Source organism: Perca fluviatilis, chromosome 14, assembly GCF_010015445.1.
Source record: "Perca fluviatilis chromosome 14, GENO_Pfluv_1.0, whole genome shotgun sequence".
NCBI classification, from domain to species: Eukaryota; Metazoa; Chordata; class Actinopteri; order Perciformes; family Percidae; genus Perca; species Perca fluviatilis.
The window spans coordinates 25,188,902-25,202,181 of record NC_053125.1 but is presented as its reverse complement, the minus strand read 5'-3'; the positions used below and the strand labels follow the sequence as shown (position 1 = coordinate 25,202,181).

General features: G+C 39.5%; 1 protein-coding gene across 3 annotated transcripts; it reads right to left on the bottom strand.

Annotated features, from left to right (window-relative positions):
* Positions 1-7,540: 7,540 nt before the first annotated feature.
* LOC120573121 lies at positions 7,541-12,470 on the bottom strand. Of its 3 annotated transcripts, none has more exons than XM_039822605.1 (4): positions 12,334-12,470; positions 9,487-9,542; positions 8,990-9,349; positions 7,541-8,309 (listed from the first exon to the last, which is right to left on the bottom strand). In XM_039822605.1, exons 1-4 carry the CDS (start codon positions 12,342-12,344, stop codon positions 8,125-8,127), a joined length of 612 nt encoding a protein of 203 aa, XP_039678539.1. In that variant the 5' UTR covers positions 12,345-12,470; the 3' UTR covers positions 7,541-8,124. The 3 variants fall into 3 exon arrangements, with proteins under 3 accessions (XP_039678539.1, XP_039678538.1, XP_039678540.1); XM_039822604.1 differs by having other exon boundaries at positions 7,544-8,312; positions 12,334-12,465; XM_039822606.1 differs by lacking the exon at positions 12,334-12,470 and adding an exon at positions 10,814-10,880 and having other exon boundaries at positions 7,545-8,312.
* Positions 12,471-13,280: the final 810 nt, after the last annotated feature.

Here is a 13,280-nt window from a genome sequence, read left to right as displayed (position 1 = left end):
AATAGCTTGGAATGGACAGATGCAAGGGTATTGATGGTTATATGTTGTATCACAAGACCCAATAAGACAATTGATCAAATTGTTTGATCTTGAAAGAGTGGAGCTCAGGCGAGCGCGGCACTCCAACGATGTAACCCATATCTATGATGTTGCCTATGGCAGCTGGCATGACGGTCGCTCTAAGGGGATTAAGTGATAAAGGAGTTGAATTTATTCTCAAATTTCAACTTTATTCTCGTCATGTTGAATTTATTCTCGACATGCTGACTTTATTCTCGAAATGCAAAATAAATTAAAAATCTTCCTCCTTAATTTTTTCCCCCCTGATGTGCTATAGTGCTCCGTCGTAGTTTTTAGTATGGGAAGTGAGAGAAGCAGAAACTTCTAAAAACCTGTTTTAATGAAGTCCCAGTATTCCCAGTAAGAATCGTGAAAGGTCCCAGACAGTAATAATGGATTCTGACTCAGATTCTCTCTCGTAGTGTTTGGTTAAAGCTCCCAGTAGCCGACCCACACGCTGCAACGCATCATCATCAGCAGAGGTGGGTAGTAACGAGTTACATTTACTCTGTTACATTTACTTGAGTAAGTTTTTGAAAAAATTATACTTCTAGGAGTAGTTTTAAATCACTATACTTTTTACTTTTACTTGAGTAGATTTGTGAAGAAGAAACTGTACTCTTACTCCGCTACATTAGGCTACAATGAGCTCGTTACTTTTCTTTTTACCTCTTTGGTATTCTACGCGTCATTGTTTTTATCCCCCCGCGTACGCCTCATTTTAATGTTTTATTTTGAAAGAGAGAGAGAGAGAGAGAGAGAGAGAGAGAGAGAGAGAGAGAGAGAGAGAGAGAGAGAGAGAGAGACTTCCGCCAAAGGCTCTACCACGTACGTGACTGTTCACCAATCAAACGTAGTTGTGCAGTCTCGTCAGCTGGCAACAAAAAATAGGCGACGCTGATGCGTAAATCAACACTTATCAATATCACTTCCCCATCAGCCAGGACCAAGATCTGACTATAATTACACTTGTGCTTTCCATAAACTGCTGTAATTAGCCTATTATTTCAGTTGCAATCCTGCCAGTGGAAGCGATCGTGAGAGCAAATAAAAAATATAAAAAACATAATTCAAACCACTGTGCGCATTGGCTCAAGAAGCAGAGAAATAGCCGATATGTAAATCCCTCCCATTCAAATCTATATATTTCATAAATATACCCATCAGGGAATGTTTACGGCGTTGTCGGTCTCAAAATGTTTTAACTTGTATGAGCGCACTCTTCCCTCGTTTTTCTCTTTTTTCTTCTCTCTCTCTCTCTCTCTCTCTCTCTCTCTCTCTCCGCACCGAGCTCCGCCTGATCTTCTATAAGAACGGTGATGCCGTTATCAATCGAGTATTGATTGGTCTGTAGCCGGTTGATCTCTGATCTCCAACATAACCTGCTCCCGACCAGGTTAGGCGTCCAGCATAAGTTACCACGGCGATTGAACCCGGTATCAAGTGATCCACCTTCGTGATAAAGAAAACGCTGGGTTGAACCTGAAGTTAGCTGTTAACCCCAAATCTTGCTTCATAGTCCAGGCCTCTGGCCTCATAAAGAAATCATGTTTACCTTAGTAAAAGTGCCAAACAGCAGCTCCATTACCTTGTTCTAGTTCTAGAGCCTGGTAAAAAAAAGTAGGTTTGGAAATTTGTGTTACTTGTGCTTATTTATTTTTATGTATTATTATTTTATGTATTTTATTTTTTAAGTACTTGAATTTACCTGGATTATTTTAATGTAAGCTATTTTGTAATTAATTAATTTTTATTAATTTTATTGATTGGATGAACTATAATTTGCCTAAAGATGATTATTTAGTATTTTTGTCCGTCTGATTGAATGCTTATGTTAAAAAATAAATCAGACGTTACTCAACAGTTACTCAGTACTTGAGTAGATTTTTCACCAAGTACTTTTTTACTCTTACTCAAGTAATTATTTGGATGGCTACTTTTTACTTTTACTTGAGTCATATTATTCTGAAGTAACAGTACTTTTACTTGAGTACAATTTTTGGCTACTCTACCCACCTCTGATCATCAGTTGGTATGATACTGTAAACACACACCGAGGGAGGAACTGGAATCTGATCCCCGGCTGCTGAAGGCAGGAATAGACACATACAAAGCAGAACAGAAAACATCACCAAGGACAGCCCCCCCGCCTCTGATCTGTTTGAGCTGCTGCCCTCAGGGAGTGGCCCCAGGTGCATCACAACAAGGACTAACAGATTCAAGAACCGTTTTTTACCAAAAGCCATAACCACTTTGAAATCATACATGCACTGACTTCACAGTCTTACCCCCAACCCCCGGACTCTCTTCTACCCACCTATGGTAGAATATTTAATATTAAATACTTTTGATGATAATGATAATACTGTGCCATTTCATTACTGTACAATATATGTATACTGTGCAATATCATTACTCCACACTACATATCACACTGTATATAAAACCATATTTATTTATTTTTAATTTGTTTTTATATATGTACATAGCGTCTCAAAACTGTGCACCTTACCCCCCTTTATTGCTCTACTTATTTTATTCCATGTTGTTACATTTTTTTCTAACTACATGTTGGCACTGGAAAAGGAGTTGCTTTTAATCTCGTCGCCACAGGCACTTGATCTCTTCCTCTGCGGTTCTTCAGCACCATCTCTGTGTGTGCTGCTGGCATAGACTGTTAAAATGTACAGTCAACGGCTGCTGAACAACGGCTGTTACAACATCAAATCACAAGAGGGGGGAGGAGGAGCAAAGTGCACCTGCTCTGCATGTTGACAGGAGCAGCAGTTACACAGACAGCGCACTTTTTTCAAGAACTTAACCATGATGGCAACACTATAAGAGACATTAAAAATAAGAAGGCAATCAAGACTAGAATTGTGTTTGATACATTTCTCACGTACCAATGATACATTTGACTTAATATGTACTACACTTTTCTTTTTTACTTTTTAAATTATTTTCTACATGTAGGCCTACCTTTTTCTGCACCTCTGGTATTGACTTTTTCTATATGCACATACTAGCGATGAACCTATGTTCTTTACTAATAAAAAACATAAAAATAAAATATATATACAGCCAGGTCGCCTCTCTGATGAAACCGCAGCAGTGCATGAGACACAGGTATACGCAGTATACCCACTAAGAAAGCTCCAAGATGTCCATATACCCACGCAACAACTTTTCATTATATTTTTGATATATTTTGAATTGTCATCTGTGGTCTTCTTCTTCTACACTAAATAAAGGTATTTCCACCGTAAATTGGTTCATAAATGTGTAGCTGAATACAGGAAATGAAGTCGTTGATGCTCAAAACTTCCCTAGGGAGGACACCCAGACCCCCCACTTTGATATGCCCCCCTCCCCACCAAAGGCAGATTCCAGTCAATATATATATATATATATATATATATATATATATATATATATATAGTACACCCCTCACATTTTAGTAAATATTTCATTATATCTTTTAATGGGACAACACTGAAGAAACATTGCTACAATGTAAAGTATAAAGTTTACAGCTTGTATAACAGTTTAAATGTGCTGTCCCCTCAAAATAACTCTACACACAGCCATTAATGTCTAAACCGCTGGCAACAAAAAGTTTCTGGAAAATCAGAGAGGAAGGAGGGATTTGGTTTAGGTGGCCGGTAAATGAGGATGACTGTCATGGAGGAAAGAGTTTTGAAGGCGAGATATTCAAACGATGATACTGAGGGGAGGGTGAGTTCTGTGATCCGGAAGTTCTGATTGAAAATGACGGCGAGGCCACCTCCACGGTGGGAGGGGCGGGGTTTGCAGATGTAGTTGTAGCCAGGGGGGGATGCTTGGTTGAGGGAGAAGAAGTCGTTGGGTTGTTGCCAGGTTTCGGTGAGCAGAAGGAAGTCAAGAGTGTTGTCGAGGATTAGTTCATGGAGGGCAGGGGCTTTATTGTTGAGCGATCGGGTGTTGAGGAGGGCAAAGTTGGCATGGTGAGAGGGTGGTGGGATGGGGGCAGGCTGGAGAGATCTGAGGTTGTCCCGGTTAGCAGTGCGTGTGGTCGTTGGGGTGTGGGGGTATTGCAGTTGAGGGGGGACAGTGAGCCGATTAGCAAATGATTGGAGAGTATGATTGAGTGTATGTGAAGTGGGGAAAGCACTGTAGTCCGGTCCGGGTTTTCTGTGTAGCCTGATGATGCGTTCAGCCCTATGTGAACCAGTGGGTGAAGCATTCAGATGACGTGGGACAGGTGCAACAGAGCGTGCAGGTGACCAGATGGATGGAATGGATTGTCCGTGGTGGAAGAAAACAAACTTGCGGCGAGAGCTTCTGTGGATGTAACGGCGTCGACGTAGAAGTCCGAGCTGTTTGATGACTGGGATGCAGGATGGAATGGAGTAGTTGACGAATTGGACCAGTTGCAGAGTTGAATATTTGATCATGATGCCGAGCGGAGGGACGGAGAGCTCCGTGATAGTGGTTAGCCGTGGGCTAGGAGCACAGAGGTGGAGGTGGAGATGGATGAATGAGGTGATTGCCAAAATGATCCACAGCATGGACCAAGGAGAGGAATGTCTAGTCTTGGTCGCTCGCATCTGGTGGAGGTTGCCTATGAGGAGGAGGTCAGCGGTCAATCGGTTAGCCGCCGAAGCAGCTAGGATTTGCCGCCACGCGTTTGGTGAACGGGGGCAGCTAGCTAGCGGCTAACCGACGAGGCAAGAGTCCGGTCAAGGAGCCCCAGGCGGCTTCGGGAACCAGCAGAGAGACTGTCCAGAGGTACAGAGGCTGTCCAGAGGTAGGGGGTACAGCGAACACAAACACAAGAGAATAGCAGATGAATAGCAGACGGAGAAGCGGCGAATAACCAGCGCCAGCGTCCTCTCACGTCGGTGTCAAGAGAAAGAAAAGGCGCACAGAGGATCATCGGCTGTCCTCTCCCCTCCCTGATGGACCTTTACACCTCTTGCTGCGTCAGCAGAACAGAGAACATCACCAAGGACAGCTCCCACCCCGCCTCTGATCTGGTTGACCTGCTGCCCTCAGGGAGGGGCTACAGGTGCATCAGAATAAGGACTAACAGATTCAAGAACAGTTTCTTCCCGAAAGCCATAACCACTTTAAACTCACACATGTACTGACTTCACAGTCTTACCACCCAACCCCCGGACTCTCTTCTACACACCTACTGTGCAAAATTTAGTATTTAATATTAAATACTTTTCATAAAATTCTGTGCAATTTCATTACTATGCAATATCATTAATTCACACTACATTTCACACTGTACATAAAACCATATCTATCATTATATTTTTATATATGTATATAGCTCTCAGAACTGTGAACCTTACCCCCCCCTTTTTCTTTTGCGCTACTTATTTCATGTTGACACAGGAAAGGAGTTGCTTTTAATCTTGTTGTACATATGTGTATAATGACAATAAAAGGCATTCTATTATATTCTACATTCAGGAGTCTCCTTGTTTCTGTCTCTAACTGGGAGGACATTCGGGGTCTTTACCTGAAACTTCTGGGATAAATAATTGGATAAATATGAGGGTAAATTAATAAGCTCATGACTCATGGTTGTTTCACGTCGATAAATAATTTCTATTGTTTCACTTTAAAGTGAGATCCCTGTTAGCATGGGCCACACCTTATTCCTCCTGTCACACTTCACTTCAGTTTGGCACCGTGTGTTATCTTTGTTGTGTTTAACTCTCTAATTAAAACTTTTACACACAAAAGAACCACAAGTCTGGTGGCAAAACTGTGTCAGGTTACAAAGTTATGAACTTTGGTAAACTTGGAAAGATATTTAGTTTTGAACTTTATATTTGTGTTCAAATTCTGCAAAGGGAAATGAGAGAAGACATGCTCCACACACTGTACAAACAAGCCAGGTCAAAAAGTTCACTTATGTTTATTTAGAGGGAAATATTTTGTACATTTTAGAGACACACAATGAAAAAACTAAGGCAGCAGAGACTTAATTTAACATTACATGAAGCCCTAAATGGATTATTTTTCATTAAATGTCAAAGGGCAGGCTTGATCCAGATCAAATGTAAAATCGGATTACATGCTCTGATCTCAGTTCAGAATCCCTCTTTTGGTTTTGAAAAACCCATTTCCAAGATTTGATCCAAGATTTGATCCAATCCGTGATCCGAAATCCCACTGGATTACTTTTGAAAAACTGGGCCCAGGGTGATCAGGATGAGGAGAGTCTGAGGACACCTGGTGGACAGCTGGACAATCTTCTTATTCTGCTGCTAAACACTTTGGACTCTCTGAAGCACTTTCTTTTCTTTTACACATTGAAAATGTAACTCGTTTTCTATAATGTGGAAATAAACCTCGATAGTCATCATTCACTGTGTGAATGTATTATGAGACTGTTTTCATATATATGATCTGTGAACATTTGAATTATTAGTTGAATGACTTGGTGAATGTGAATCTGTATAAATAGAAATAAAAACTTAAAAAAAAAAAAAAATCAGAAGTTTAATATGATCAGTTAGAGTGCAATATTTTCAGATATAACAGCCAGCAAAGAGTTTTAAATAAATTAGTTAAAACATAACATACTGATCTTCCAGAAATTGGTCAAATTAATGAATGAGATCAAACATCAGATCAAACATTTTAATCCTGTCAGATAAAATCAGAGCAGAAGATCTTTGTGATCATCAGTTCATTTAAATATCCTGATGGTCTCACATATCACAGCTGGAACCTGCAGACAGTGGAACCTGCAGACAGACAGCTCTCCCAGAATGCATTAGCATTTACAGCATGATCCTGTAATCACTTTTTTTAAATAAATTGATTAGATATTGACAGAGAGTGGAAATATATATTTATAAATATACAGTATTTAAGTACCTTTCTTGACCTGATCACTGTTTTTGAGTACAATATACTTTTAACTCAATTGAAATAATAAATAACTAGTTTGTTGGCCCCAATATTGCTTTGCTGTACCTCTAGCTTTACCATCCAGGACAGGTAGGAGTGGGATTTTCCAGCAGACACACAAAGTTTCCAGGGTGCTTTGCAGTTGAGGTTTGTAGTTTGTGTAATAAATTATACAAGACAGATGAACATACCAATTTGATTTAAGTTCTTATCCAAAGTGAGGTGCTCTGTGGTTTTGTGCTCTGTGCTCTGTAGTCTAGTGAGGAACTTCGAACATGCTCCTCACCTGTACACCTCACTTCCTGTGGCCTATGCCCCTAAATGCAACCAGGGTATGCCGCATTTAATCCTGTAACCCAATATCCAAACAAAATAAAAATAAAACCAACAATAAACATGAATAAATATACAGGAGTTAATTACAATGGCTGCCTCTGCAAAAATAGAAATTAGTTTTGCTTTGAATACATATGAATCAGAATCAAGTTTTATTAGTTACTTGTTTAGAAAGGTGCATACATAAACATCAAACATATTAATACAAAACACAATAAATATATAAAAAACAAAATACATGCATATGAAGTAACTGTTGCATAAGAAAAAACGAATTTGAACCAAATACAAAAACATCTTAAGTAACATTAAGATTGGGGGCTATTGTAACACTGACTTTTTGCATTCAATGTATTATAGTCTTGTCCTTGTTTCTCTAAATGTATTAATTGCATCATTAATTAGAGCACATATATATGTTTCTTGTATCAAAAGATGACGAGAGTATTTCAAGTTGTCTGTGAGTTATGAAGGAAAATGTAAAATATGTTATGATTGCTCCGGTCTCCCCTAACAGTGTGACGAGGCATTGTTTTCCTCCATAATTATTTTTGTATATCAGTTCTGTAATTAGACTTTTATATCATGAATGTGTTTCAGTCATCACCTTTTACAGGTTGTTTGTGTTCATTTAGCTGATTTTCATGTGTGGGAAACATCAACGTTGCTATGGTTACCTGCTGTTATATTAGCTGCCAATGAGAAACTAGTATTTTCTTTGTGTCTGTGATATAAACAGTTCATTGTAACAGTTTTGCCTCAGTTGTTAATGATTAAACTCTAAACCATCATCTGCTGATCTGTAACTTATATTCACCGGATGGGAATCTGGTTCTCTCTGCAGAACGTTTTGAATGAATAGAAACAACCAACCAGCAGAACTGCTGCTGTCAGTCCACAGTAGAGACCGATCCATCCCCGACTCTCTGGTTGTGGTGGACTTGTTGTGTTTGGTGGACTTGTTGTGTTTGGTGTCTCAGGTTCAGGCCGATCCCTCGCTGCTGTAAAGAGACCAAACACATCTGTTTCATTCATGTGAAGGAAAACATTTCACAAGTCGAAGGTTCTGTGGGATTTGTTTTAATGCTAATCGAATGTGACCAGTTTTAGTGCAAAACGCTAATTAGTGACCAGTTGAACGACGAACGCGGTGCTTGAGCTATGTTACTGATTACTGGTTGCACAGCGTTCGTCGTTCGACTGGTCGTAACTGTTTTCCCAAGATGGCGCCTGCCTGTTTACATGAACGGTACATTCTTTCTAAACTATCTTTTTAATAAACTGTTTGTACACTTACAAAGTTCTCACTGCTTCAGTTTACATGTAGGGACCCTCATTATGCTACCGTGGAAGTGTGGTGCTATTTTGAGCCTTGTTAGTGGTGTAGAAATAGTGATTTCTTTTTACTTTACCAGTACCCTGACAACTAGCATCATAAGCTAATTAGCCGTTTGCACTAAAACTGGTCACATTCAATCAGCATGAAAACTAAACGCAGAGAACGGTCGACTCGGTACACATGTGTTATTAACCCCTAGGTTCATTTTTTGCTGGAATTGCCCTTTAATGTGCAAAGGAGTTTTATTATAGCCATTGTATGTGGTTATTAAAATCACAGCTATGAACCAATCAGATTGCTTGATTTAAGCTACCCTTTTTTTATAATGAATCAACTTACCAGTGACATTGAGCCGACATCTACCAGAGTTACTCCCATAACTTGTGAGCACATCACACAGGTACAGTCCTGAGTCTTCAGTCCTGAGTCTGGACACATGAAGTCTGAGTCGTCCTTCTCTGAGGACGTCTTTGTCCCACTGGACTCGTCCTGCAAACTGTTCATCCTGAGACTCTGGGACCTCAACTCCTTCATGGAGATGAAACAGGACTGGATTCCTGAGATCAATTAACAGTTCACAGAAGATATTAAGAGAGTTGGAGGAAGTGTGAGGGTTGGTTGTGAAGGTCCACTCCAGTGTGATGTGGTGGTTCTCCTCTGCCTGATAGGAGGTCTGGGTCACATTCACTACAAATGTTCCTGTTGAGGAGACAGAGAGGGAAAGTGAGGAGCAGACACACTGACAACTTTAAACTCCATCTCCACATGTTTCTGTGGACACTTTAGTGATTCTTTGTTTAGTGTTAGTGGATAATAAAGTGAAGCTGTAAACTAACCAGAGACACAGGAGGTCAGGATGATGAGCAGCAGGATGCTGCAGATCATCTTCTCCCTGTGAGAGGAGACAGAGGTGAAGAGTCACAAACACATGAGCTCAGAGTTCACTTATTACAGGACAGAGAGAGGACATATACAGGCTGTTTATTTGTGCTCATTCTCCAATGATTGTTGTTTTAATTAGGCCTTTGTTAATCTGTGACAATGTAGTCATATGAATTTATAATAATAATAATAACTGTTTGATCATCAAACAGTAATGAAGCTTAGCGCAAATTCTTTCAGGAAGACGTCATTAACCCAAGCACTACTCATTCTCAAATCTAACAGCTGATTAGAAGTGACGCTTTCAGTTGAACCATCAGACTTGGCCACGAAATTCATGGGCCTATCAAAGCCTTACAACTCTGCTTTAAATCTGTTCTCTCCCTGTGCTGTCAGCTGTCGTTTCAGGCAAAGCGCTCAACCCTCTTCCTCCCCTGCTGCCTCCGGTCTTCGTGCCTCTCCCGGCTACCCACTCCGTTGCCCGTTCGGTCCGTTCTCTGGTCTCTTTGTCCGCCGCCACCAGTGTCTGGACTCCATCGGGGGTTATGTTCCTGTTCTCTACCCCCTTGAACTATATTATTGATTCGATGGAGTCAAATCTCCAAAAGACTTTGTACATTTCATATTATACAGTCATACAATAAATAATTTTGCATATCTGCAAACGAAGTCTCTCCTGATTGAAATATATATGGGCTATATTAAAAAAAACATGCGTCCACAAAAAGGGCACTTTCTATTGAGGAAGAAAAAGGGCAGGTGCTCAAGCCCCTTTTGATGTAGTGTTCACGTGCCTGACTATAGCAGCCTAAAGGTCTAAATATATAATATATAGGCCTCCCCCGAAACTTTAATTTCTGGTGAACTGTTATGCCCCTATTTTACCTTTTTCTGAAGCAATTTGTGTTGGAAATATCTTTATGTGAAGGTGAACATAGATTACAATACAAACAATGGAATATTTAGCAGTAAGGCTCTCAGGCATTCTGTATTGCTTTTATCTATTTCTTCTCCTGTAGATCACCTTTTCTAATTCTATCTGAGTCAGCACACATGTAGTCTAGGCATGACTTACTCTTCCCTCCTCTTTTGCATATTTTGTTGGGGAAGTAACCTCCTTAAATATGCATATGACAATTATTCACCTCAATTATCCGTTAATTAATTTTAATTAATTAATAAACCGCTGGACTTTAATAGCTCAGATGTTGTCAGGATTGTGAGGCTCGGACCCAAAAATGCAGAGTACAGGATTTTATTAACAAAAGACAAATGAAGAACAAATGAAGGTGTCCTGAGGTAGGCAGGGAGGCAGTCCAAACCAAGACAAACCAAACTCAAAAAGCCCAAACCACTAGAAAACCAGAAGACATGAAAGAATAAACCAGCAGGAATGAGAGACGCAGGGAATGATATGGAATGCCGTTTTATTCACAATTAAATAAATAAATGAATAAATACATAAATACATGAATAAATAAATAAATATGCCTTTGAAATACATCATGAAATAAATAAATGAGGCAATAAATACATAAATAATTAAATAAATTGAATTATTTCATGGTACTTTTATTTCATAAGTCCATATTTATTTATTTCAAGAGACTTATTTCATAAGTCCACACATATTTATTTGAAGAGACTTATTTCCTAATGCCACATTTATTTATTTCAAGATACTTTTATTTTCCTAATGCCACATTTATGTATTTATTTCAAGAGACTTTTATTTCCTAATGCCACATTTATTTATTTCAAGAGACTTCTATTTTCCTAATGCCACATTTATTTATTTCACTCTCTATTTATTTCAAGTTCTTATATGCAAATCAGGGGGCGTGGCTATCTCTCACATTCAGAACAAGATGAATGGGACTTCTTTGGCAGACCAACAACAGGACAATTTTAACAATTTTCGCCATCTTATTCATCACTTAATTCACTTCTGAGAATGTTTTAGGTGAGAAATTAACTGTTTAGATTTCGAATATAGGCAGTCTTGCGAAAATCATTGCCGAATTGAGAATTTGCTTCAAAGTTTTCGGAGTTGAGAAGCTCCATAAAGTTACGCGACAACAAGCAGCGCCTGCCCCGGCCGCTGGCTCGTCGCTCGGACAGTCTCGCTCGGACGAAAATTGTTAAAATTGTCCTGTTGTTGGTCTGCCAAAGAAGTCCCATTCACCTTGTTCTGAATGTGAGAGATAGCCACGCCCACTGATTTGCATATAAGAACTTGAAATAAATAGAGAGTGAAATAAATAAATGTGGCATTAGGAAAATAAAAGTCTCTTGAAATAAATAAATGTGGCATTAGGAAATAAAAGTCTCTTGAAATAAATAAATGTGGACTTATGAAATAAAAGTCTCTTGAAATAAATAAATATGGACTTATTAAAGTACTATGAAATAATTAAATGTATTTAATTATTTATGTATTTATTGCCTCATTTATTTATTTCATGATGTATTTCAAAGACATATTTATTTATTCATGTATTCATTCATTTATTTAATTGTGAATAAAACGGCATTCCATAGGAATGAATGACAAGGAGGGAAGACAATGAACTGACAAAAGACAAAGATAGCACAGAGACCACACACGTGGTATAGGCCTACACGTGGTACGCGTACGCTGGAAAACCGAAATAAATAATCATAATGTGATCGAGACACAGCAAGTCAGTTTGTAAAACTAGTCAACATGTAGCCTGCAGAGTAGAGGAGTGATGGAGGTCTAAACACGCAGCTAACTCTTTCTACATGTAGCAAATATTCACTAAGAAGATCACACTTACTTGAAACTCATCCAATCGACTTTTGAAAAAGGCTCGCATATTGCTGTTAGAATAGGGTGACCAGACGTCCCGGTTTAACCGGGACAGTCCTGATTTTGAAGTTAATGTCCAGAGTCCCGACAAAAGCCTGTCGGGACGCTAACATGTCCCGGTTTACACCAGGAGTGGCGTGAGCCGATTTTGCCGGGGCTTCATCCCCGAATGTTTTGATTTTAGCCCCGAATGTAACTTTGTCTAGTTTATTCTTCCGAGGCGAATAGAACGGGCAGCTACGGGGTCCGACCATGCTGTGAGGAAAGCTGTGAAAGGTGAAGTTTTCGTATGAGTCATAGCCAAATCAGTGTCAGCATCAACATTGATGCTAACACAAAGTTTAGGAGCGCAATAGCCTGCTACTGATTTAGTTTGAAGTTCCTGTGACGTGATGTTTCCAGTCTATGGTTCAGACTCAGACACACGGAGCTCTGAAGCAGACCTGTGTGTCGCTTAGTGTCCACTCTCTGTAAAATGCAGCGCAGCTTCAGGTTTATGGACGCGCTCAGCTGTAGACATGCTGCGGCAGATGTGTTGCGTTTGTGCTCCGTGTATTTCTGCAGTAAATTCGGGTTTCCACCTCCGATGTATAGCAGCATACAGCCACTTCTCTAGTTAAACTATTTGTCTCATTCAGACACCCAAACGGGGTCTGTGTCTGTCAGAAGGTCTGAGATCTACCTTATAGGCAGAGCAAGCACGTAATGCACAGCAGACTATGGTGCAGGTATATTTCTGAAATATAGTGATTTTATTCTTGTAATAACCTATTATAACTTTATGCCTGAGAGCCTTACTTCAATATATTCCATTATGTTTTTATATTTGGATTGTAATCTATGTTTCTCTTCACATAAAGATATTTGCAGCATACATTGATTCAGAAAAAGGTAGAAATAGGTGCATAAAAAATC